This window comes from Nelumbo nucifera, chromosome 1 (genome assembly GCF_055504915.1).
Source record: "Nelumbo nucifera cultivar China Antique chromosome 1, China Antique-T2T, whole genome shotgun sequence".
NCBI lineage: Eukaryota > Viridiplantae > Streptophyta > Magnoliopsida > Proteales > Nelumbonaceae > Nelumbo > Nelumbo nucifera.
Genome location: NC_142649.1, coordinates 182,325,649 through 182,352,674, shown reverse-complemented (window position 1 = coordinate 182,352,674; position 27,026 = coordinate 182,325,649). Strand labels below are relative to the sequence as shown.

General features: G+C 39.4%; 1 protein-coding gene across 8 annotated transcripts in view; it reads left to right on the top strand.

Moving 5' to 3' along the window:
• The window catches only part of LOC104600217 (DNA primase), a 74,184-nt gene that overhangs the window by 14,784 nt on the left and 32,374 nt on the right, over positions 1-27,026 (top strand). For 7 of the 8 annotated variants that reach the window (XM_010263053.3, XM_010263052.3, XM_010263054.3 and 4 more), the window contains exons 6-8: positions 171-345; positions 16,971-17,053; positions 17,766-17,978. In XM_010263053.3, coding sequence (XP_010261355.1) covers positions 171-345; positions 16,971-17,053; positions 17,766-17,978 — 471 coding nt within the window. The remainder of the gene's footprint in view (positions 1-170; positions 346-16,970; positions 17,054-17,765; positions 17,979-27,026) is intronic. The other variant, XM_010263058.3, reaches the window with a different exon arrangement.

Below are 27,026 nucleotides of genomic sequence, written 5' to 3'. Positions count from 1 at the left end.
GTTTATGGAACATTCTGACACTGGAATCGATTGCTTTGAGTCACTTAGCAACACTAGTTAATATATTTTGACACTGGAATTCATTATTTGGAGACATCTTGACACTGTTTTGAGCCATTTTCAAGGTTTTCTCTTTCAGTAAATCCTGACAAACTAACTGCTACTTCCAGGGTCTACCATGTCATTTGTATTTTGACTTGGAGTTTAATAAGAGAGCAAATGATGGAAAAAATGGAGATGAAATGGTTGATCTCTTGATTTCAATCATTTTAGATGCCTTATTTGACAAATATTCTATACAAGGGAACCAAGAGTGGATTATAGAACTTGATTCATCTACTGAAGGTATTTCATTGTTCTAGGTGGCTTGATAATTTCATGTTATTTAGCAGAAAATTCTTTAAATATGTTACTGACTGCATAACTTTGTGAACCATTGGGTTCCAAGTTTATTTTTGTGCTAGTTCCTTATCTACTCCCATTCCCATCTTCTGGACATGTGCTATCAGGGTGAAGTAGGGGTTGTCGATGTTACCCAAATACAGCAAGGGCATGGGTGGACAAGTTGTTGGATATGGACTTTACTCTAAAAATTTAAGTACCCAACATGATCCGGCACCTTGTAGAGGTATCTGGGTATCATAGGTTAAGCTCCCATACTTCACCCTCTTGACAAATAGTATCATTAAAGGGCCAACAGTATCATTTCAACTAAGATGTTGGCTCAACCACCTATTTCTGTTAAGCTGTTTTTTAAAGAAACAGAAAGTGCTAGTATAAATTTATAATTTTCCTCTGTTCAAAGACAAGAATGCTTGGTTAATCTTTGATTTATATTTTGATACTTCTACTTGTAAGAGACTGGATTTTCCATGCGGAATGGCTTTGTAGATTTAGAAATTCAAGTTAGAGTATGTACTCACATTAGAGACTCGGATTATTTTCTTTTTCTTTTTCTAAGTCCAGGGCCATCCATCAAATGAGAAACTAAGATCAAATAGCACAGATAGGGTGAAACCTGGACAATGGACATGTTTTATCTTTCTTTCCTATTGTTGTCTCCCATCTGGAGAACTGAAAATTTGGCTAATCAATTTCTTCAGTTTTTGTCCATTTCTGTGATTACATGCTTGGCAAATATAACTTTGCATAGATTTGTTTTCATCCTTCAGATCTTCTTAAGTGATATCATTTTTGAGCCATGAGATGCTATTGCAAAAGTGACAAGGAAGAGCGGTCTGACAGAAGCTTCTATTTCAAATGGCATCCTATTTGTTTTTTTTTTTTTTTTTTTGAGAAGTAATAATAAATTTCATAAAAAAGAAAGATTACAAGACGAAGGTAATAAGAAATCACCCGAGAGAGACACTGAACACTCAAAACACTCACTGAAATCAAAACAGACAATGCACTAGACCTCAAACATCCAAAAATCCAATAGACTGAAACAAAGGACATTAAAAACACCCTTTTACCCCTAAATCAAAAGACTGCTGCACACCTGCTCAAGACCTTTGTCCTGACATTCTGGAACCGAACACTGGCAAACACTAGCAAACACTGGCCCTCTCCTCAATCCTCCTCTTCAAGACCTTTGTCTTGACCTTCGTCTTCTTTGTTCCAAGTCTCTTCCCCTCCCCTAGTAACCACTTTCTTCAAGCTCTCTTCTCTCCTTTTCCTCTCAAACTCCTCAAAGGCTTTCCTAGCAAACCCTTCCCCACCTGAGGCCCAAACCCACCTCCACCGTCAACGGTTGGTCCAACTTTCTTCGCGCATTTCTCTTATACACCTTCTTGAAATTTTTTGTTGGTCCTGCCCCACCAATCCAAGTTTCAGTTTAGAGAAGACTTTAGTTACATGAATAACTTCCTTGGGATGGGATTCGTAAATTATTTTCTCTCAGCTTAGTAAGAGTAAAAAGAGAATATGTATTTTGTTTATGAAAATGGAAAGAGGAAAGGAATGAATGAAGAAAAAAGAACAAAAAGGAGAAACTTGCATGATTTAAATACCAGTGGTCTGTAATTTCTATGCATCTATTATTCGCCCCCACCCCACAATTTCTCCTTTTTTTCCTGTTTGTACAGTTGGGGATAGTGACAGGTGGGGAAATCTGACACAATACAAGGGGGTGGTACTGTATCATAGGTGGGGGTTTTGGAAAATAAAATCAGAAAACAAATAAAAATATGTGAGGTGGGGTAAAGTGAATATTTCTCTAAAAAAATTTCTATGCATCTATTTTAATTCATTAAAAAATGACCTAGATCTCACTCAACATAACTTTGCTATTATTATGGTATGTGAATCATGAAATGACAACATTTTTCTGCAGAAAAAAATACTATAGTAGAATTTGTATGGCATATACGAAGCTTTGTCCTGGAATATGCATCCTTCTTGTTCTATCTTATGGGTGTTAGTTCATGAGAAAGTGAAGAGACAAGAGGAAAGCCAATAGTCCAGATCTGTTAGGGTTGATCAATCTGATCGAACCAACCCAAAAAGAGAGTATTTATATTAAAGAAATATGAACGGACAAGTTTGTCATTACAAAAGAATTAAAGCAGCTGTACATTAATGCACGCACCTACTAAAATACAAGACAGAAAGATAAAATTACATAACTACCTTCCATCTTCTCTACACTCCCCCTCAAACTAATGTTGGGGGATAAGCATCAGTTTGTCTATAAGAAAATTACTAGCAACAGACCCGTGTGGTGCACAGGAAGATAAAGAAGACTAAATGAAAGAAAGAGGAAAAAGTCATAGTATTATGCACAAACATCTACATATAGACAATCACTCAAAGCTAAAACTCTTCATTAAATTAACATTTCCTTAATAGAAGCAAATTTTAAACCTTCTTTAAATACAATCAAATAATGCTAAAATGATAATTTTATTCTATCTCAACCTAACAACCCTGTCAGTTCATGCGGGGAAGATGCATCTTATGTTTGCAATTAATGTAAATGAAATTGCAGGGTTAAGAGCTGGTTTAAGCAATTAAAATGAGTGTTTTCCATGTATGTAAAAGCAAGGTTTAAAATGTCGATGTCGATGGAAATGTCGCTTACCAAAATATAGGACATATGTCGGAAATGTTGAGGGGAAATATTGTAAAAATTAGAGACGTGGAAATATGCAATGATATTTAGTAAAATGATAAAAGAAGCATTAATACATATTTCTAGACTATTATCTTATTCCCAACATTATATAAAGCTAAGAAACTAAGATCAATAACAAATTAGTAAATGATGGTTTACTAATCTATTATACATTTTGATGTTTTTACAAGGTTATCTGATATTTTCTTTTCTTATTTTTAACTCTGATTTATTATAAATTCTAATATCTTTATTTCATGCCAGTAAATAGAAATACATTTATTCTGATTTTTTAAATATTAAAGTTATAATACATTATGTTTTATTATAAATTTAATAAACTGATTCTCCTTTTTGTAGTATTAAGGTTATGACAAATTCTGATTTCTTATAAAATTTAATGAATTTATTATGATTTTTAATACTAAACTTATAATAAATTATGATTTAGTATAAAGTTTAATAAATTTATTCTGATTTTTATATTAAATGTAGAATATGATTTATTATAAAATTTGATAAACATTTTCTGATTTTAATAAATATTTTAAAAAGTACTAACCGATTAATATTTTGTTACTTAAAAAATATTTTATGTTTTATATTATAAAGTAATTAATTTATTCTTTTGTTTTTATATTTTGTTAATTCTTTTTTATAAATATTTTATTTGAAATATTAAATAGAAATTATTAATGGGATTAATTTATATTAATATACTGTATTATAATAATATAATATACTAATATATTATATTTTTAATGTACATTAGTCGACATCCTATCAATATTATTGACATCCTGTCGACATAATAGGAAAAACTGTCTTCTTTGGTTATTTGGACCGATTTGGTCGACATTTCTGAAATATAGGAAATGTTGACCGAAATAATGTAATTTTTATACTACCATCCATTTCCATGTCGGTGAACCTCGACATCGACATATGTCGGGTGACATTAGCGACATTTGAAACCATGTGTAAAAGTGACATACGTAAATATCTGATTCTCACTTCTATCCTCATTTTCTAATATATATTCTATTATAACATATATTACAGGTTTGCTAATATGAATAACCTTAAATATAATGCTTGTCTTTTTAAAAAATGGAAAAGATATAAAACTTTATTTTTTAAACCAAAAAACAAAATTCATTAACCACTCAAAGCAAGATCAACTTGTAAAGCTTGTACAATGAAAAGAGGTGCACAAGAACAGGTGTAGTGGTGAGACAGAGAAAGAGCATGCCTAGCTAAGATATGCGCAGCTCTATTGCAAGAACATTGTACAAACTTAAGAAAGCAGGGGCAAATAAAATCAATTAACACCTTACAATTGGCTACCAAGGTTTGGACTTGACAAGGAGGAGAGGAATTCTCTCCCAACAAGGTGTGGATGATAGTGAGCATATCCCAGCCAGAGCAAGCGGTCACTTATCAATGGAGTCGTAATAAGCCACTATTAACAAAAAACTTCAATTAATGTTGTGGCTATTTCTTCAATAAAACTTGCTTAACTTGCTTACATGCTTACTAGAAATAAAAGCTAAATTATGCTTTTCCTCCACCTCTGCGCTAATACAAAGTAGTGGGACCTTTTTTTTGTCCTAACTTTTCATTTCTCCTACAATAAAGAAGAGAACCTTAATAAAACCATCTGGTTGAGCTTCTGAAAAGAAGTTCCCTAATGAAGATTAATTAGAAATACAAGGTTAATAGACACACAGTGAAAATGGGAAATGCTAAGCAACTTTACAAATTGAATGCAGGGTATACTGACATCTTTAAAAGAAAAGTAAAACAATAATACCACCTTCACTCACATAGTTTTAACTCAGAAGTCTCATGCTAGGATTGGTGTTTCACCTACGTTTGCCTCAACCTCTATCCAATCTGAGTAGTTTCATTGAGAGTCTGAGACCTTTAAAAGGCAAGTGCAAAAAAAAAAAAAAAAAAAACGGTATGACAGCAATAAGTGATCCATGGGAATATTACAGTTTATTTTGATATGTAAATATAAATGGAGGAATGAAGACAAAAAAAACTCAAATTACATGGGAGAAACTATAGATTCAACAAAAAACACAATATACATCAGCCAAAACTATAGAAATTATGGCTCTCTACCTATAGATTAAACATTAAGGTCAATCTCCCTAAACATTTGAAGACATCTTAGGAATATTGTATAGGAACATGATTCCGAAACTACATAGTTGGAACAATGCTTTTTGAATTTACGTTTATATGTTTTGGAAGTTCTGAAACCAAGATTTAGTTTCCCTTTTTTTTTCTAGAAAGGCCATCAAGGATGAAATAATAATATAGCATGAATAAATCATTTCAAATAATGCCTACAACATCATTTTAAATACAAAATGATAGCTAAGGAAATGGACTTATCATCGTCACTTCGTGCAATCTCCATTGTTTAATGGTGATTAGAGAGAGCTCAAAAATAACATGGATGATGAAAGAGGTCAAAGGGAAATAAGGTCTGAAAATATTAAATCTTGGGTTAATTAGAGCAATTGAACATACATTACTTTTTAGGGAGAGTGTGCGCAAGAGAGAGAAAGTGTGTTTATGGAAGAAATGTTTGAATAGATTAAATCTTGGGTTAATTATAGCAATTGAACGTTAATTTTTAGGGAGTGTATAAGAGAAAGTGTGTTTAGGAAAGAAATGTCTGAATAGATTAAATCTTTTGTTAATTAGAGCAATTGAACATACGTTTACTTTTTAGGGAGTGTGTGTGTAAGAAAGAGAACGTGTATTTGGGAAAGATCTTAAGATATTTAAAGAGGTTGAGTGGGGTGGGAGAGAGAGAGAGTGAATCAAAGCCAATTAAACATTTATAGTAGAAAATGCTAAAAATTTATATTAGAACCGTAGAGGGGCCCCAAAAGGATGGAAGAGGTAATTTATTGACAAAAGGATCATTTTGGTAATTTCAAAATAGAAAACTCACTCGTGTAAGAACTGAGAAAAGCAATGCTTACCTGTGAGCAATATGGTGAGAGGACCCTTGCCTCCTCTCTTTCCTCTTTATTATATAGATATACATGTCAGGCTTTGGTCATAGCTTTGGTGAAGAGGTCTACAAGCTGTAGGCTTGAGGAGACATGCGGGAGAGAGATGTGACCTGCAAGGAGAAGATCACGAATGAAGTGGCAATCCACCTCAATATGTTTAGTGCACTCATGAAATACTGGGTTTGAAGGCAATCTTGATTGCACTCATGTTATCAACAAACATGGGGATGGCAGATGAGTAATCAATGTCCAAGTCATGAAGTAGAGCCTTGAGCCAAACTATTTCATTGCATACTGAGGACATTGTTCTATACTCTGCTTCTATAGATGACTTGGAAACGGTTTGTTGTTTCTTGCATTTCCAAGAAATCAAAAAATCACCAAGAAATATACACCAACCAGTAGTGGAATGACGAGTGTCAGGACAACCCGCCCAATTTGCATCTGCATAAGCTTGATGTTGGGTGGAGGATGAAGATGAGAAAAACAAGCCATGAGATAGAGTGCCCTTGACATAATAGATGATTCAAAGAACTACAGAGAAGTAGGGCTAACGTTGAGCAGATACAAACTGACTCACAAACTGGACCGCATAGGAAATGTTCGATGTAGTCATGGCTAGGTAGATAAGGCTACCTACAAGCTGTCGATACAAAATAGCATCGGGGAGAAGCTCCCCTTGTCCTTGCTTAGTTTACGATTAAGCTCCAAAGGTGTATCCACTTGTTTAGAATTAGTCAAGCGAGCAAGTGTCACCAAATCAGAGGCATATTTCTGTTGATTGACAAAATAACCTTGAGGACATTGCTGAATTTCAAGCCCAAGAAAATAGGTGACAGGCCCAAGATTCTTCATTTTGAAGGAGTTGTTGAGAAGGAGCTTCAAGTTGTTAATGCCATCTACATCATCTCTGGTGATGTGTATATCATCAACATATACCAAGACAAGAGTCAACCCTTATGCTCGCTTGAGAGTGGAAAGAGAGTAATTTGAAACATTTTGTTGAAAACCAGCCTCCAACACCATTGTATAGAAGAGGTCAAACCAAGCTTGTGGAGCTTGTTTAAGACCATATAAAGATTTCCTCAGTTTACACACCATAAGAGGATCATCACAGTAGCTGGGAGGTGGTTTCATGTAAATTGTTTCTTGTAAATGCCCATGGAGAAAGGCATTCGTGACATCCATCTGGTGAATTGTCCATTGTCTAAGAGTAGTAATGGCCAAGGGTAAATGGACTGTTGTCATTTTAGCCATTGGAGCAAAGGTCTCATCATAGTCAATTCCATATTCTTGCTTGTAGCCTTGAGCAATCAGCTGGGCCTTATATCTGTCTAGAGTGCCGTCTGATTTAAGTTTCACTGTGTAAACCCATCGGTACCAATGATGGAGGCATTTGGGGGAGGAGTAACAAGCTCCCAAGTATCATTCTTCAATAAAGCCTGAACCTCTGAATCCATTGCATCTTTCCAATGCATAATTTCTATAGCCTAATTGTAAGACTTAGGAATATCTGTGGATGACAGAACAACTGAGAAGGAGCTATGACTAGAAAAGAAGCCATAGTGGTCAGGTGGACGAGAAACACGAGATGACTGACGCAAAGGAACGGATGGAGGCAAATCAACAGGATGGGAAGAGGAACTTACAGTAGTGATGGATGGAGAGGAATCACCAGTCACTAGTGCTGGAGGTGAAGGCATAGGCAATGGGCGAGCTGGATGCTTCTTGGAATAAACTTGAAGTGGCCAAGATGTGGGAGGAGAATCACCTGCAGAGCCAAAATGTTGTAGAACAGAAAAGGATGGTGTAGGCAATTTACTAATATGTTCAAAGAATGAAAAGTTCTCAAGAAAAATGACATTATGAGAAATGCATAGTCTTCGGAATTTGGGATCATAACAAAGAAGTCCCTTGTGTTTCATATTATATCCCATGAATGCACACATCGCTGATTAAGTTGTTAGCTTAGTGTGTTCATGAGGAGGAAGATGGACAAAATAGACACAACCAAAGAGATGAAGCATGGATAGATTAGGTGGACGGTGAAACAAGGATTGGTGGGGAGAAGAATTTTCAAGGATAGTGTAGGTTTTCAAGACTGCTATTCAGTCTTGATCACTAAGAGATTTCAGGTTCGATGAGAAGAGAAGGTGAAGAAGATGTAGAAGGAAGAGTGATGGAAGAGCAATAGAACACAGATTTTGAGGAGAACAAAATGTCAATATTCTGCCGCCGCCACTTTAAGTTAATATATATAGGTTATGCTAGTTACATGAAAGGACATATCTGCCCTTGGTGTTTACATCATAACTGCTAACAAATAACAACCAATATAAAACTGAAACTAGAAATAACAAAACATCAAAATAACCATAGCTGTGACTAGATACATTCTACCCTACGGACAGAGTGGGACCACAGCTGTGGGGCCCACATCAATGTTCTCTACACTCCCCCTCAAGTTGGGAGTATATGTTCATCATTCCCAACTTGGATAGATCCGCCTCTAGCTTCTTTCTTGATACGGCTTTAGTAAGAATGTCGGCTAGTTGCATACTGGATGTGATGTAAGGGAGGCATACTTCTTGAGATGAGACCCTCTCTCGCACAAAATGGCGGTCAACTTCAATGTATTTGGTTCTGTCATGCTGTACTGGATTATGTGCTATATTAATGGCGGCTTGATCATCACAGTACAACATCAAGGGCTTCTCATACTCAATACCCAACTCCTCAAGTAGAGATCTTAGCCATAGGATTTCAGCCACTCCATTGGCCATGGACCTGTATTCTGCTTCAGCACTTGACCAGGAGACCACGCTTTGTTTCTTACTTCTCCAGGAGACAAGGTTTCCTCCCACAAGGGCACAATATCCCGAGGTAGACCTTCTGTCGTCAACACTCCCAGCCCAATCTGCATCAGTATAAACCTCCACCTTCATGTGATTGTTGTTCTTGAAAAGTATACCCCTACCTGGGCATCTCTTCAAGTAGGCTAAGATTCTTTCTGCCGTAAGAAGATGTGTGGTTCTAGGAGAATGCATGTACTGGCTGACAACACTAACAACATAAGTAATATCTGGCCGAGTGAGGCAGAGATATAGGAGCTTTCCTACCAGTTGCTGGAACATAACTTTGTCTTCAAGAAGCTCCCCACTCTCGACACTAATCCATTGATTCTGTTCAATTGGTGTATCTGCAGGCTTGACACCTAACTTTCTAGTTTCTGCCAACAGGTCTAGGACATATTTCCTCTGAGATATAAAGATCCCCTGTTTGGATCTAGCAACCTCAATACCCAAAAAATACCGGAGTACACCAAGGTCCTTCACCTCAAATTCTTGGTGAAGAAGCTGTTTAAGAGACTCAATCTCATGGCTATCATTCCCTGTGACCACAATATCATCAACATATACTGCCAACAGTGTCAAAGAGGACTTCACCCTCTTGATGAATAGGGTATGATCTGACTGGGCCTGTACATATCCAAACTTCACAAGTGCTAGTCTGAATCTATCGAACCAAGCCCTAGGTGACTGTTTCAAACCATACAAAGCCTTGTTGAGCCGGCAGACCTTCTTACCTACTTCTGCATCATACAATCCAGGAGGCAAACGCATGTAAACTTCTTCCTGCAGATCTCCATTCAGAAAGGCATTTTTCACGTCCATTTGGTATAAAGGCCAAGTGTGATTTGCAGCAAGGGACAAGAGAACTCGAATAGTAGTCATCTTGGCTACTGGTGCAAATGTCTCCAAGTAATCTATGCCATAAGTCTGTGTAAACCCTCTTGCAACTAACCGAGCTTTATACCTCTCAATAGATCCATCTCCATTATGCTTCACCGTAAATACCCATCTGCATCCAACTGGTTTCTTTCCTTTTGGCAAATCAACTACCTCCCAGGTGTTGTTCTTCAACAGAGCATCCATCTCAACTTGCATTGCATCTTTCCATTCAGGGACGGATAGGGCTTCTTGCACTGTTCTTGGAATAGGGACATTGGAAATGGAGCTAAGGTAGGACCTGTAGGTAGGAGATGGGCGATTATAGGATAAAAAATGGGAAATACAGTGGGCTGTGGATGTGGTACAATGTCGTTTCCCTTTACAGACTGCAATTGGAAGGTGAAGATCATCTGTAGGGGAAGTCTCTGTGGGCTCTGGAACTGAAGTATCTGGACCTGGAGCTGCAGATGAGATTGGAGTTGGTCTGGACTGCTGATGATCAGGATCAACCTGCCTGCACCGCCTGTGATAAACCCTCAACTCCTGATCCCTTTGACCACCCTCACCATTGCAGTTCTCATCACCCAATGGAATAGGTAAAGGAACTGCCCCACTCTCACTGCTCTCCCCCTGAAGATAAGAACTCAAACCCTCACTCTCACTACTCTCCCCCTGAGGGGCAACCCGAGGATAATAGGGTGTCCCCTCAAAGAAAGTGACATCCATGGAGACAAACTTCCTCCCGGAGACAGGATCATAACAGCAATAACTCTTTTGAGTTTGTGCATAACCAAGGAAGATGCATTTGGAGGCTTTGGGTTCGAACTTGGAGGGATGGGGTCCGAGAAGCTGAACAAAGCAAGTGCAACCGAATGTCTTAAGGGGAATAGAAAACAAGTCCTCATGTGGGTGTAGAAGCGAAAAAGGAGATCGCATATCAAGGACCCTGGAAGGGACCCGATTGATAAGGTATACCGCCGTGAGGATAGCGTCCCCCCAGAAGTGAATAGGGACATTGGAAGTAAACATGAGGCTTCTAGCCACTTCCAAAATGTGCCTATTCTTCCTCTCGGCAACTCCATTCTGCTGAGGTGTATGAGGGCAAGAGCTCTGGTGGATAACCCCATGATGAAGAAGATAAGATGTCAATGATTTAGCAAAGTATTCCTTTGCGTTATCAGATCGGAGAACTTTGATCTTGGCATCAAACTGGGTTAGGATCATTTGGTGAAGATTTTGGGTCAGGGAAGGTACCTCATCTCGTGAACGCATGAGATAAACCCAAGAAAAGCGGGTATGGTCATCAACAAATAACAAAAAATATCTGTACCCACCCATGGAAGGGATATGATAAGGCCCCTAAACGTATGCACAATATCAAAAGAATTATCACTCATTTTATTACTCAATAAATAAGGCTTTTTACAATGCTTAGCAAACTCACAACTTTCACACTGTAGCTGAGACAACTCAATAGACTCAAATAAAGTAGGAAACAGACTCTGTAAAGATCGAAAAGACAAATGACCTAATCGGTTATGCCAAAGCATAACCGGACTCACACTCTTAGAAACAAAAGACAACTTCTCTACTGACTCTCCTTGACGGAACCGCTCCCCGAGCAGATAGATCCCATTCGTCTCACGGCCAGTCCCAATCACCTTCTGCGTCTCCACGTCCTGAAAAACATATCGGTCAAGGAAGAAGGTTACTGAGCAGTTCATATGCTTGGTAATACTACTGACTGAAAGAAGGTTAGTATCAAGCTTAGGCACATGCAAAACAGATGATAGGGAGATAGTATCTGAAAGCTTGATGTCACCCTTCCCAGAAATAGGAACCAGGGAGCCATCAGCAATAGATACCTTATCCCTACTAGAAGACAAATGGTAAGTAGTAAACAGTGAAGGCAAGTTAGTCATGTGATCAGATGCACCTGAGTCTATTACCCAACAAGGTTTAGTAGTACTTGGAGCTGAGGCATGATAGGCTGAAGCTCGAGTACCTGAATGGGCAAAGGCAGATGTGACAGGGGCTGATGGAGGCTGCGGTGGCTGAGCTGAATTTCCAACCTCCTTTTCTAGCTGTATTAGGGCAGCCCGAACTGTAGCTAAAGTCTTCAAAGATGTTCCTTTTGTGCCAGATGAGGATGCTAAATCAGTGTTCATGGCTACATGAGCAGTGCCCTTCTTGTTTCTTAACTTCGCAGGAACCAAGTGGGGATGCAGTTTCCAACATGTCTCTTTTGTATGTTTGGGTTTCTTACAATGTTCACATACTACATCCTTCTTGTCTTTCTTCCTCCTGTCCTTCTCTGAATCACCCCCTGATTTGGGTGTAGCCGCTACAAAGGCTGATATGGGTTGCATCATAGCCTTCCTTCTGGTGTCTTCACTGTGTACAAATGAGTAAGCCTGAGAGAGAGTCACACTGTCTCTAGTCAAAATCTGCTGCCTCACAATATCATATTCTGAGTTCAGTCCCGCCAGGAACTCAAACACTCTGTTTGTCTCAATGTGCTTTCTATGGGTCTGAGCATCTTTGGGACTCTCCCAATCAAGAGTCTCTAAGTGATCAATCTCATGCCACAGGGACTTCAAGGTAGAGAAGTAGACCGATACCGGTTTCTCTCCTTGTTTAAGGGTGTTCACTTCACATTTCAATTCATATGCTCTGGCAACATTAAGGGGTTGGGAGTAAGTTTCTTTCATAACATCCCATATCTCTTTAGCTGTCTTTGCCCACAAATAATTCCGGCTAATATGAGGCTGCATAGAATTACACAGCCATGTCATAACCAAGTAGTTTTCTTGCATCCACTTGGTATATGTCGGGTCTCCCTTGGAAGGTTCTTTCATATCTCCCAGGAGGTACCCTAATTTACCTCTTCCACCAATAGCCATCATGGCTGATTGGGCCCATTCCGAATAGTTTGATCCATCAAACTTTACCGTCGTAATCTGACCACCCATCTCAGAAATACCACCATAACTGATGTTCCCAAGACTGCCTTCTGCCTGAATTTTAGACTCCATTTCTGTTAAGTCTCAAAACAGTACTTGAATCACCAATCACAATCAAAACAGTATAGGCCTGATCTGTATTCTCAGTGTATGTGCACAAAACCGAAGTAATTCTGATCTGAAACCAACTAGCCAACACAGCAGTAGCTGTCCGTAGATCTCTAACCCCCTTAGAACTCTGAGAACAACTTTAAAACAAAACTGATATGCTAGGGAAAGTTAGGGTTTTAATCAGTCCTGAAAGGAAGCAATTCAGTCGCACAGTCCAAACTATATAGATGAGCTTTCAATAGGGTTTTAATCAGTCCTGAAAGGAAGCAATTCAGTCGCACAGTCCAAACTGTATAGATGAGCTTGCAGTAGGGTTAATAAGAAACCCTAGAATCTGATCGGACCTACCAATCAACTTAAGAGTAGCTCTAGGTAGATCACAGGGTTCAGTCAACCACTAGGGCTTGCCGCAGATCACTTTCAAACCCTAGAGTAGAGAGAAACACAGTTCAGTCCAGGGTTTGATGTAAAACCCTAGGAAATCGAAGAGAGAAAGAGCTAGAATGGTTCGGCCTTCCCCTCCAGATAGGTCCAACCTATCTTCTCTGAAAGAACTTCTATTAAAAGTAACAACTTACAAGGTAAAAATAGTTCGCTGCCTTCTAGGGTTACCTGAACCCTAGTCTTCTCTGATCCTTCCTGACCACCAACACTCTGCAACCCTAGCAAGTTTCCAACAGCTGCTAGTACCTCTGGCGATCTCCAAGAATCAGTCTGCGAACTCCTCCTTTTCAGCTTTCAGTCCTAGGAGATTCTCATGTGGTCGGTTGGTATTAGACTCACATGAAAAACCCTAACTTGGCTCTGATACCATGTAGGTTTTCAAGACTGATATTCAGTCTTGATCACTAAGAGATTTCAGGTTCGAATAGAAGAGAAGGTGAAGAAGATGTAGAAGGAAGAGTGATGGAAGAGCAATAGAACACAGATTTTGAGGAGAAGAACAGAATGTCAATATTCTGCCGCCGCCACTTTAAGTTAATATATATAGGTTATGCTAGTTACATGAAAGGACATATCTGCCCTTGGTGTTTACATCATAACTGCTAACAAATAACAACCAATATAAAACTGAAACTAGAAATAACAGAACAGCAAAATAACCACAGCTATGACTAGATACATTCTACCCTACGGACAGAGTGGGACCACAGCTGTGGGGCCCACATCAATGTTCTCTACAGATAGCAGTAGGAAGAATGTTGATGAGATGAACAACAATGCGGGTCGCCTCCACCTAGAAGGTAATGGGAACATGGGAGTCTTGTAACAGCGATCTCACCATACTAGCAATGTGACAATTCTTGCGCTCAGATACCCCATTCTGTTGAGGTGTACCTGGGCAAGATCTTTGGGACTGAACGCTATGTCGTTTGAGGTAGGTTTGAAACTCACCATTCTCACCATCAAAGTTCTCCCCCTGAATCTGACCTCAAAATGTTTATAGTGCTTTTAAACAGGGTCATAATCATAGCACAGAAGTTCTTAAAAATGGGAAAGACCTCTGATTTCTTTCGAAGGAAGCAAACCCATGTATATTTCGTACAATCATCAATAAACAATACAAAATATTTACAACCCAAACGTGAAATAACTGGAAACGACCGTACATCACTGTTAATAAGGTAAAAAGGTGTAGAAGCATGTTTAGTAAAAGATGGAAAAGGCAAAACATGGCTTTTACTATAGCAGCAAGTTAAACAAGATTTGTCAACATTCTTAATTGAAGTAATAGTCATAGACAAACAACCAGAAGAAAATAAATAATCCAAGTTTTTAGCATGAGTGTGACCCAAACGTCTATGCCATAAATGCCACACATTATTACAAGAGGTAGGAGAAAAACTAGAAGTAGTACATAACAAACAAGAGTATGGTGAAGCTTTCTTATTCTCAAATTCCAAAGCAAACAGTTTTCCAAGCCTACGCTCTTTCCTCTTCAGTTCCCCAGTGTGCTGGTCTTGGATAAAACAACCATCACCAGTAAACAAAGCATTATTACCATTATCAAATTGTCCAACAAAAATAAGGCTAGTAGTCAACATAGGCACAAAGAAGGTTTTGGGAAGATGTAAGGGTGTAGACTCAGAAGTGGATAGAAATAAATCATTACACCCACATACAGGAAGTGAATCACCATTAGCAGTAATAATGTGGTTAACAAAGGTATAAGGTTTAGAAGACTGACCAAGGAGGCGCTAGGCATATGGTTTAAGGCCCTGGAGTCAATGATCCACATGTGTGAAGGAGAACACAAATAAGCAGACTTACCAACCAGTCCAATAGCAAAAAAAGCAGAGGAAATAGCCAAGGACATGAGCTCACAAATCTTATCTTCAGTCAAATTTCCCTGTGCATTAGGTTTGTGAGCTGATGAGGAGGCAATATTATTTGGAGTCTGTTCAGCTGAGGCTTGATAAGCATTATTTTGTCCTTTCTTGGGGGGCTCGACTAGGCATTCCACAATAATGTGTCCCTGCTGTTTGCAGTAGGTGCAGAAAATTTTCTTCTTGTAGTGGGATGCCACGTGTCTGTATTCCTTGCATTCATAACATTGCATCTTTGAGAAATCCTTCCCCTTCTGTTTGGTAGCTAAGAATACAATATCTATTCCATGTTCCTTCTTTTAATCAAGTGCAGACTGAGTGAAGAGATGAGTTTCCTCTCTTAATAACTCACCAAGTATTACATCAAGATCGGGTATAGGCTTTCTGTTAAGTATACTAGAGCGTAGAGTCTCATAATCAGATATGAGATGCATTAAAAAATAGTCTTTCTCTTACTGAGATGTTTCTTCATAGTTTTCACACAACAGTCCATAGAGAGGTCCCCCAAAGTGATTTAATTCATATTCAGTCAAAAGGTTCACAAACCCAACATAGTATTCCTGAATCTGCTTCTCCCCTTGAACATAAGAGAAAATATCAACTTCAATATGATATTGCGTAGACATATTTGATTGTTGATACTCCTTTTCAAGGTAGTTGAACATGTCATGGTTAGATTTGAGTCCTCTCATTGGAATATTGACATCCATAGTGTTAGAACCAAGAATCCACGAAACAACCCGTGCATTCTCAGTTTTCCACTATTTCAGCCCTTTGACATCATTAGCTTCGGGTATGGGTGTGGAACCATCAATATAACCCCACATACCCCTCCCTTCAACAAAATACTGAAAGCGAAACTTCCAGAGAGCATAGTTGTTTCCATTGAACTTAGCAGAAATAATTTCATTCTTTTCCAGATCCATGTCGAGTAAGAACACAAGGCAAAAACTAGTTGAAGCAAGCAATATAAGCAGAGAACAAATTCAAGAGAGTAAAAAACTAAGAGAAGAGACCTCTTTTAGTCGAAAGAGAGTATCCAAGATACAGCAATAGTTGAAATCTGAGAACACAGTCCAAAAAAGGAAAGACTGGTTGCTGCTGCCTAGAAGAGGTGTATAGATCTCTCTCATTTCTTCTCTGATCTTGATGAAACTTTCAGAGGATGATATATAGGACCAGGTGACACTTCCTTTCAATTTTCACCGCAAACGGATGTCTTCCGAGAGAGATCCAATGAAATCTCTCTTGCTGGATGTGCAAAACACAAAAAACTGGTTCCTGGAATGATCAGAACAGTCCAGAACCAATCGATGATGAGGGCAGCTATCAAACAGATTAGAAAAGGAGTAATGGATCAGAGAACAGCCTGCTCTAATACCATGTTAGTTTGTGAGAAAGTGAAGAGACAAGAGGAAAACCAATAGTCCAGATCTGTTAGGGTTGATCAATTTGATTGAACCAACCCAAAAAGTGAGTATTTATATAATGGACAAGTTTGTCCTTACAAAAGAATTAAAGAAGCTGTACAATAATGTACACACACACTAAAATACAAGAAAGATAAAATTACATAACTATCTTCTCTACAATGGCTACAAAATTAAGTAGTATGCTGAGTGAAATTTCATAGGTTTCACGTGTCTAATTAAATTCTCCACATTTATAATATTTTTTTTTGGCAGAAAAATTTTCGCGTCATTTGATCATTCGCATACCAAAAACTGCCTTCAAGGACAACTTACATGCCGGTGCATTTGTTGCTGAGGTATGCCTTAGGGAAGCATTTTTGTGCATTAATTGTTTATTTCCTTACTGATTAAGTCCTATATGCATGCTGGTATCCTACTGAAGTTCTTGATGTATTCTTAGTATTTAAACTTAACTCAAAAAATCCTTGTCCCAACATAGGGTCAACTACATGAATCCTGTTGTTCATTCCACTCTGTTGAATGCCATATCCACTGTTAAATGTTGTGGCCAACAGATTCTCAGAATTTTCTCTATGATAAATTTTACTTGATGTCCAATTACTTCTTAGCTATAATACTCAGTTATGGCAAAGGAGCATCATGTATACAACGTGGATATGGAGCCTGTTAAATATCGAACATAGATATGTAACCTACTTATCTAGGATGCATATAGGGTTGCCTTGTTTGAAGAATTTGTACTATTTTGGGCTTGGGTCTGGATACAGGATCAGGCCCCTTCAAAATTTAAAAAATGCGCAATTCAATCTGACCCAAGTTGCACTAATCTAGCTAGCAAAGCTTCCTAGCGCACAAATTCCTTAAATTAGTTGAACCCAATTTGTTGTACAGCCATAAATCATTCTATGTAAGATGGGATCTTCTACAGTTTATAACCATGAACTTGCTAGATGGGAATTTCTGCCGTCTCAGATATATTTTTTCTTCACCTCTCTGTGGATAGATTAAGCAGTGTTGGTTTGCCACTGTTTGATGCCATGATATCAGATATGCTCACGGATTTGTAGTGCAAGGGAGAGTGATCGAAGACTTGATAAACTTTTTATCTCAAAAGATCCAAGCTCTGATGAAATCCCTTGTCAACTTTTTGTTGATACTGCTGTATATTCTCGAAACCGCTGTTTTCGTCTATTTCTGTCCTCTAAGGCAGGGAAGAATTCAGTGCTTCTACCCACTGGGCGCTTCAAATGTAAAAGCATGGTATGACACTTACTCCTGTTTAAATATCACTAGTTCCATACTCTTATATTTAAGTCAGTATATGCTATCTTCATTTTTTGTTTTGATTATTTTCTTTGACTACAACACACCTAAAATGCGGTTGGCACTAATTTCAATCTGTGCATGTGAACAAGGAAAATTGAAAATCTACAAGGGTTCAAGGCTGAACCAAGAAAACAAGTAATCAGAAAACTAAAACCAAAGCAAGAGAAGCTGAAGGGGTGTCAAGAATGATCAACCACCACCCTATATAGCCATATCTTTATTGAAGAGGGGCTTAATATGTTCAATTACAGTTGCCCTTCTGGGCTAAGAATTAAAGAAATACGTGACACAGTACTACAACTATGGGCTACTGCTGTAGACCAATTGTGTAGATTCCTTCTTTCTACAGTGCAAAAGCCTTTTCATGGTTCCATTCACTTGCCTGATGCCTGATCTGTGTCCTAAGCCCAAACAGCATAGCACAAAACAAAAGAAGGGTCCTTCAGCATTTGCCATTCATTTCATTTTCTTTTTTAATAATTTTGTCATGCATTTCATTTTGTATTGCCTTGTTCACATTTAGCAGGCTCTGCTACATGGGCACAAAACATAGGTAAGAATTTAGTAGGAGCGAGTTGGTTATACTCTGTTCCTTCCTCTGTATCTTCTTAGCAGGGCTATACTCTGTTCCTTCCTCCGTTCTTTCAAGTTGCACATTGCATGACTTGAATTTTAAATAATTTTCCTCCTGTACTTCGATTTTATTTCAAGAGCAGAGGCCATTACTCAATGTTGGTCCCGGCAATCTGGGGTCTTGAGAGATATGAACTGGATATGGGCCTAACCTTGGGTATTCTTTTTGGACAAAATGGCAGTTCTCACACTCAAACCCATGTTCACGCTTGTCAGCCTGAGATTTTACTATTACACCAAGCAATGGCTCTATTTCAAACACATAGGGATCAAGCTAAAGTTACCTTGAATGTCTCTGCATATTTTTGAGAAAGGCTCTATTTTCATGTGGATAACATTCTTGACACATTCTGAAAATAGACCATCTGATTTCTCAATGTGAGATATGTACTATGTTAGTGTCGACTGTATAGGGGTAGTTTAGTCTTTCTATTTATGTTTAAGCTGATGTGTAATGTTTATGTTAAGTGATGTGTCCCATACTTAAGTAGGAATATAACAATCATTTGTTTTATTTAATAGAAACCTATAAATATAACCTGGCTGACTAGAGAAATATACTTTTCTCTCTAGTTCGAACCAATGTTCTCCTTCTCTCTTCTCTTCTCTTCTTCTCTCTTCTATCTCTTCTAATCTTCCTCTAATACTATTTCTAATAGAGTTCTAGTGCAGGTTTGAACTTTATCATGGTATCAGAGCTAGAGGTGTAAATCGGGCCGTGCCGCCTGCGACCCAACACGAACTTGGACCGGCCCAGCACGACGGTCCGCGGGTCATGCCAAGCTCGGCACGACCATGCAGGCCGTGCTGGGCTTGGGGTTTTAGGTCCACGGGCCAGCACGACACGACATGACTGAGCGGGCCGTGCCACCCGCGGGATATTTTGTATATAGTTATATAATATTATATAAATTATAATTATATAATAATTGTTTGCTCAGTGGCTTCAACAGTTTGAAGAAGAAGAAGAAGAAGAAGAAGAAGACAATCGAATCTGATAGCTAAACCCTATCAGTTTAACACAATATAGTATATAATATATTAATAAAATAAATAAATATATTTTTTAATTTTATTATACTAATTTATTTAATTATTGCATATATAAGCAATTCTATACACAAAATTCATATAAAATTAAAATTTTAAGTTTTTTGTCAAGTTTTTAAATAAATAGCTTTGGCCCGACCTGGCCCAAGGCTCGGCCCATGGGCCAGCCCGGCCTGTGGCACGGCACGGGCTCGGGCCATGGGCCGTGCCAGGCCGACCCCCAAAATTTTCATTGGGGAGGGTGGCACGACCCCCAAAATTTTGCGTGGGCCGTGCCGTCCCACTTTACACCTCTAATCAGAGCCACTGTGACAAAATCAGATCTGCCCAGAATTCTGTTCTATCGCCATTCAGCATAGGGTTTTACAGTTTTCTTCATCATCTGTTGGAGATAGGGGAAAAGGGCTGAAAAGGAGAGTGGTCACCCTTTCCCTTTGGAGGTTTTCATGCCTCCAAGCAGTGGTTTAGTGGGTGTTTGTGGTGGTTTGTAGGAAGCCCTCTAATCGATGGTACGAAGAGGGCTGTTTCAGGTGGTGCAGTGGACAGTCGAGTGTCAGGTTGGTTTTTGGTGATCAAATAGGTGGGCTATATTTTTGTTTTAGTGTGAATTGAGTGGTTGGTGAGTTGCTAGTGTTATGGTGTGTATTCAGGTAGTTGTGGGATAGTTTTGTGGTGCTGAAAGTGAAGAAATCAGTGATGGGTATTATTGAAAATTGTGACTATAGGTGGTTTCACTAGTGTGCAGTGTGGTGAAAAGTGATTTAGAAGTTTGATATACGAAAGAAAAAAAGGGAATTCAGATATGGAAGACAGTAGTGAACACAAATCTAGTGTTATGGTTCCCATCGACTACCTAAATGTTTAGATGACTTCTATCAAATTGAATGGGGGGAATTATGTGCATTGGGCGAAATCTGTAGAGGTCTTTCTTAGAGCTAAGAAGAAAGTGAAGGATGTAAGAGAAGAAAAACCTCCTGTTGACTCTCAAGAGTTAGTGACTGGGAACAAGAAGATGCATAGATTATGACATGGTTATGGAATGGTATGGAACCCAAGATCAGTCTGAATTTTATGTTCCTAGATACAACCAAGGAGATTTGGGACCATGCCAAGAAGTTGTACTCGGGACAAAACAATACTATTAGAGTGTATTAGCTTTATTAAGAATACTTTAATCTGCAACAGGGTAATCAAAGTCTTAAGGAGTACTATGTTAGCATGAGGAACCTTTGTAATGAGTTGAATGTATACCATCCCCTCACTTTTGATGTTAAGATTCAGCAACAACAGAGAGAACAACTAGATGTGACTAGATTTTTAGTAAGGTTGAAATCTGAATATGAACTAGTGAGAGCACAGGTACTAGGAGGGTCAACTCTTCCATCTCTAGAATAGGTATTTGCTCGTCTTTGGAGAATTTCTGTTGGGCCCACAAAGAATTCTACTATCTCTGACAGGTCTGCCTTCGTAGTGACGAGAGGGGGACGCCGTGGTGTTAGAGGTGGAGCTCAAGGAGTTAAGCTTGGTCGTTGTGGTAGCAGTGGATCCATGTATGGTCGTAGTGGTGGTGGTGGACCCATGTATAGTCATGGTGGTGGATGTGTTGGAGGTCGAGATTCAGGGGGAGCTCGTGGCAGAGAACATAGTAATGGTCCGAGGAGGTGTACACATTGTGGTATGGAAGGGCACACCATTAATTTTTGCTATGATTTGCACGGCCTACCTTCAACTTGGGCAAATCATGTAGTGGCCAGTGATGGTAGTTCAAGACATGATATCTAACAAGCTGATCAGATGCCCTCTACATCTACGGATGTCTCCAGGAAGGAGATGATGAGTCTCTCATGTGATGAGTATGAGCGGTTTATCCAAGCCACCTCTCAACAGAATACAACTACTCTCCCACATTCAAGTATGGCTTGTCTGGCATCCAAACCCACCTCCTGGATTATCGACTGTAGAGCTTTTCGATCATATGACTGGGACTCCAGGTGTGTTTTCCTCGCTTTCACAGTGCTCCACACCACACTCTGTTACCCTTGCTAATGGTTCCACATCTTCCATTTGTGGTGTTGGTAATGTTGACATAGACCCTTAGCCCTATCCTTAGTTTTGTATGTTCCCAAATTCTCTTTTAATCTTATGTCTCTGTTAGTAAACTAACCAAGTCTCTTAATTGTTCTATCACCTTTTACCCCTCTTCTTGTGTTTTTTAGGATCTCAAGACGGGGATGAAGATTGGTAGAGGGCATGAAGCTAGTGGACTGTATTATCTTGATGGTGGTGGTGGTTCGCCAACAGCTCTTTAGAAGTCTCTTTCTCCTCTTCAGTGGCACTGTAGATTTGGTCATCCATCACTTAAAGCATTGGAGTTGCTTATTCTATCGTTGGGTCGTCTTTTTGTTTTGGATTGTGAGTCGTGCCAGTTGGGGAAACATCGTGTTCCCTTCAGTCCTAGGGTTGATAATCATATGCCGAGTCCTTTTTCTTTTATTCATTCAGATATTTGGGGTCTATAGAAGCTAGAGTCCTTTTCCTTTGATGATTATTCAAGGATGACATGGCTTTACCTAATGAAAGAAAGGAGTGAATTGTTTTCCATTTTCCAAAAAGTTTATGCTGAAATTTACAATCAATTTAGTGTACACATTAAGATTCTTCGTTCTGATAATGGCCGTAGATACTTTTATACACTGTTTCGGGAGTATTTGGAACAACATGGCATTATCCATCAAACTTCATGTACCTACATACCACAACAAAATGGGGTGGCTAAGAGAAAGAACCGCCATCTTTTGGAAATTGCTCGGTCCTTTTTGCATCATATGAATGTATCCAAACGTTTTTTGAGTGATGTTGTACTTACATCTTGTTTCCTCATTAACCGGATTCCCACACCCATCCTTGAAGGTCATTCTCCTTTCACCACTTTGTTTCCTACCTTATCTCCTTTTCCCTTTACTCCCAAGGTTTTTGGGTGTGTATGTTTTGTTCATAATCTTGGACTTGGAATAGATAAATTAAATGCATGATCCACCAAGTGTATATTCCTTGGCTATTCCCAGACCTAGAAAGGGTATGTCTTATAACCCTTGTTCTTGACGTTCCTTTGTTTGCCCTGATGTTACTTTCTTTGAGTTTGTTTCATTTTTTTCTAGGTCTGGTGATGTCTCTTCTTCTTCCTCCTCTCCTCCTCCTCTTCTAGTTCCTATTGAGGACACCATCCCACTTGTTTTGGTTGTGACTAAGTCTTCACCTCCAGTGCAACTTCCTATTGAACGGCCACCCATCTGCCAAATGTATACGCGTCGACAACATGTACCAGCTCCTCCTCCAGCTTTTTCACTGTTGACAGATTTGGTAGTTGTCCCCCCACCAGCTCCACCTCTTATTTCTGACCTTGATCTTCCTGTTATTGCCTTGCAGAAAGGTAAGCGTAGTTGCACACTTCATCTCATTTCCAATTATGTTTCTGTATTTCACCTTTCTGCTTCCCATCGTCAGTTTGTTTCTTTGTTGTCTTCTATTTTAGTTCCTACAGATGTTTAGGAAGCCCTTGCCTCTCCAGGGTGGCACCATACAATGGAAGAACTCTCAGCTTTGGCTCATAATCACGCATGGGATATCATCACACTCCCTCCTGGTAAGCATGTTGTAGGCTGTAAGTGGGTATACACTGTAAAGTATTTACCTGATGGTAGTGTAGAGCAATTAAAAGCTCGACTGGTTGCCAAAGGCTATTCCCAAACATATGGTATTGACTACACGGAGACCTTCTCTCCTATTGCTAAAATTGGTTCCATTTGTGTTTTGATATCTCTAGCTGCTATGTATGATTGGCCCTTGTTTCAACTTGACATCAACAATGCCTTTTTACATGGTGATCTCCTTGAGGAGGTCTATATGGAGCAGCCACTGGGGTTTTTTGCTCAGGGGAAGGATGGTAAGGTGTGTAGACTAAAGAAGGCCATTTATGGACTTAAACAGTCCCCCAGTGCGTGGTTTGGTAGATATAATGAAGAAATAAATAAGTTTGGTATGAAATAGTGTCAGGTTGATCACTTAGTATTCAGCTATGATTCACATGTTGAAAAGATCTTACTGGTGGTACATGCAGATGATATTGTCATTATCGGTAGTGATATATTGGGGATTGATAGGCTGAAGACCTTTCTGCAGGTGCACTTTCAAAAAAAGGACCTTGGTAAATTAAAATATTTCTTGGGGATAGAAGTAACAAGGCCTAAGCACGGTATTGATTTGTTGGAGGAGACAAGATCGTTAGGTGCCAAACCGACTGAAACACCTATGGAACCAAATACCAAGTTGAGCATGGGTGAGGAATTTGAAGATCTTGGAAGGTACAAGCGGTTGGTGGGTGTTGAGTTGGTTCGAGTTGTTTTTTATTTAGTTAGGAAGTTGTTGGGCTTTAGGCCTATTTGTTTATGTTTTTTTTTTTTAAGTTGTGGCTGTTCAGCTGTATTAGTAGCCGCCTTACTAAGGGCATCCTTGTAATATCTCATCCTTTAAGTTAAGTATAAATATAATGAGAGGTAGGCGGCTAGGGTTAATTCTGAATCCTGGTTGACTTCCTACTCTTCTTCTTCTTCTTCTCCTTTCTTCTCTACTGCTGAAATCTTCATCTTCCCCCTCTTTCCTTTCACAAGAAACTCGTCTAAATCTGCAATTAGTTATTTCTACTTGGTATCAGAGCGGGCCGAAGGTTCCTTGAAGTTGTTCTCTCATGCAGCCCTAGATTGGCTGACTGCATGGTGATTTAAGAGGCTGATCGAAGCTCTTAGGTAAGCCCAGTTTTTGGATTTTTTTTGGTGGATCTGTGTGCCTTGTAGCTGGTCTAGGGTTTCTCATCAAAATCAGGAACAACTGGAGAAAGGGGAAGTCCTGTTTCTGTTGGACTCTTCAATTTTGACCTAAGAAGTGGCGCCCTAATGTTTTAGGGTTCCTTGGAGTTTTTTGTAAGGGGCGATTCAAGTCCTGCCTGATTTGGAGGCTTGTAGAGAGAGCGGCTGCCTCTTCTCTCTCTTCTTCTGTCCCACAGAAAAGGAATCTTTTGTGGGAAGAAAGTCTAGGACACCAGAAAGGTGTTGTTGGTTCCAAAAAGTGTTTTGTTAGATCTTGTTGCAAATTTTAGTTATTTTCTTTACATTTTTTGAGAAGCATGGAGGGCCACGGAGTTGAAAATAAGCCCAGGAGTGAAATGAGACCAGTGGGAGGAGGTGCTGGAGACCCTTTCAGGGTTGGGACCATTACTACAGTTAGGTTGGATGGTGCAAATTACTTAGAATGGTCACAATCTGCAAAGATGGCCATTGGTGCTCGTGGGAAATTAGGGTATATCACTGGTGAAGAGGTGAAACCCGAAACTAGCAACTCCCGGTGGGTACAGGAGAATTATATGGTGATGACTTGGTTGTGTATTTCCATGTTGCCCCATATAAGTAAAAATTTTTTATGGGCAAATACAACTAAGGAAATATGGGATGGGGTTGCAGAAACCTATTCACAGAGGGAGAATTTTGCTAGGGCTTATCAATTGAGAAATCAGATTATTTCTACAAGGCAGGGAGATAGATCTGTTGCAGCCTATTTTTCAGCCTTTAAAACCCTGTGGTAGGAGATTGACCATTTAGAGACATTTGCTTGGGAAACCACTAAGGATGCAACTACCTATCAGAAACTTCTAGAGAAGTATAGGGTGTTTGAATTTCTTGCTGGCCTTAATCCTGAGTATGATATTGCACGAAAACACCTTCTTTCTAGGGACTGTGTTACTCTCCCAGGCATATGCCTTTGTGTCAGGGAAGGAGTGCAGGAGAGATGTTATGATGAAAAACCTTATTTCTGATTAGTCTGCCATGGTAAGTGCTGTGAAACCTAAACAAAGTGGAGATTGGGGTGGCAGTGAAATCAAGAAGGAAGATAAAAGAGATTTGATCTATGACTACTGTAAGAAGCCTAAACACACAAGAGATACTTGTTGGAAGCTTCACCTACATCTTGTGCCGACTAGATTGAAAAATAAGAAGGGAAATGCACACATGGCAGTTAGTGGTGACATTCCGGTCCCTCCTACTACAGCTACTCTGGAGTCTGTTGCAGCTGCTGCAGTAAGGGCCGAACTTGAGAGGTATGGGCTATTTCTGAACCAGCAGGATACAACCAATTCCAGTTCAGCCGCAAGCGGACAGCAGGGTACAGGTGGCATTGGTGGAGTCCACTCTACTTCCTTTGCTCACACAGGTAGTTCACACATCACGGCAAATTATGTTTCTACTTCAAGTAAGGAGGGACCTCCTTGGAATATAGATTCTGGAGCCTCAGAGCACATGACCCAGAGCTCTACTATTTTTTTAACTTACCAGCTCTGTTCTGGCAGAGATAGGGTCTCCACAGCTGATGGATCCCATGTTCCTATTACTGGGAAGGGATCTGTCAAGATTAGTGATTCTATTTCTCTACCCTCTGTCCTTCATGTTCCCAGATTGAGCACTAATTTGTTATCTGTTAGTAGTTTGACTAAGAACCTGAACTGTTCAGTAATTTTTTCTCCTGGTCATTGTATTTTGCAGGATCTGGACTCAAAAAGGATGATTGGGAGTGGTCGTGAAGTGAATGGAATCTACCTCTTGGATGTACTTCCTCCTCATCAGAGTCATCATGTTACAGCAGGGATAGTGAGTCAGGGTCTGTGGGTCAAATTATGCTTTGGCATAACCATTTGAGCCATTTACCTTTTTCTTCTGAGTTTTTTGTTTCCAAAACTTTTTGAGTCTGTTAGTTTGTTAAGTCTGGAGTGTGAAGGTTGCAGAAAGGAAGAACAAACACATTGTTGAGATTGCAAGAAGCATGATGATCACATCTACAGATCCAGTTCGGTTTTGGGGTGATGCAGTTCTCACAACAGTATATCTGATTAACAAGGTGCCCTCTTGTATACTTGGATTCAACACCCCATTCAGTCTCCTTTTTCCTTAGGGGGAGATGTTTCATATTCCTCCCAGGGTGTTTGGGTGTGTCTGCTTTGCACATATCCTTGGTCTTCACCGCTCGAAGCTTGATACCAAGGCAAAGAAGTGCGTCTTCCTTGGATATGTAGAGAATCGGTAAGGGTACTGCTGCTATGATCCAGTCTCTGGGAGCCAGTATGTTACCATGGATGTCACCTTTTTTGAATCCACGTACTTCTTCTCAAAGAATCCTTCTCAGGGGGAGTGTTTTGGGGAAGTGAGTCAGCAGTCTATTCCTCTCCCAGTTCCAGTCCCTGTGTCTACTATTGTG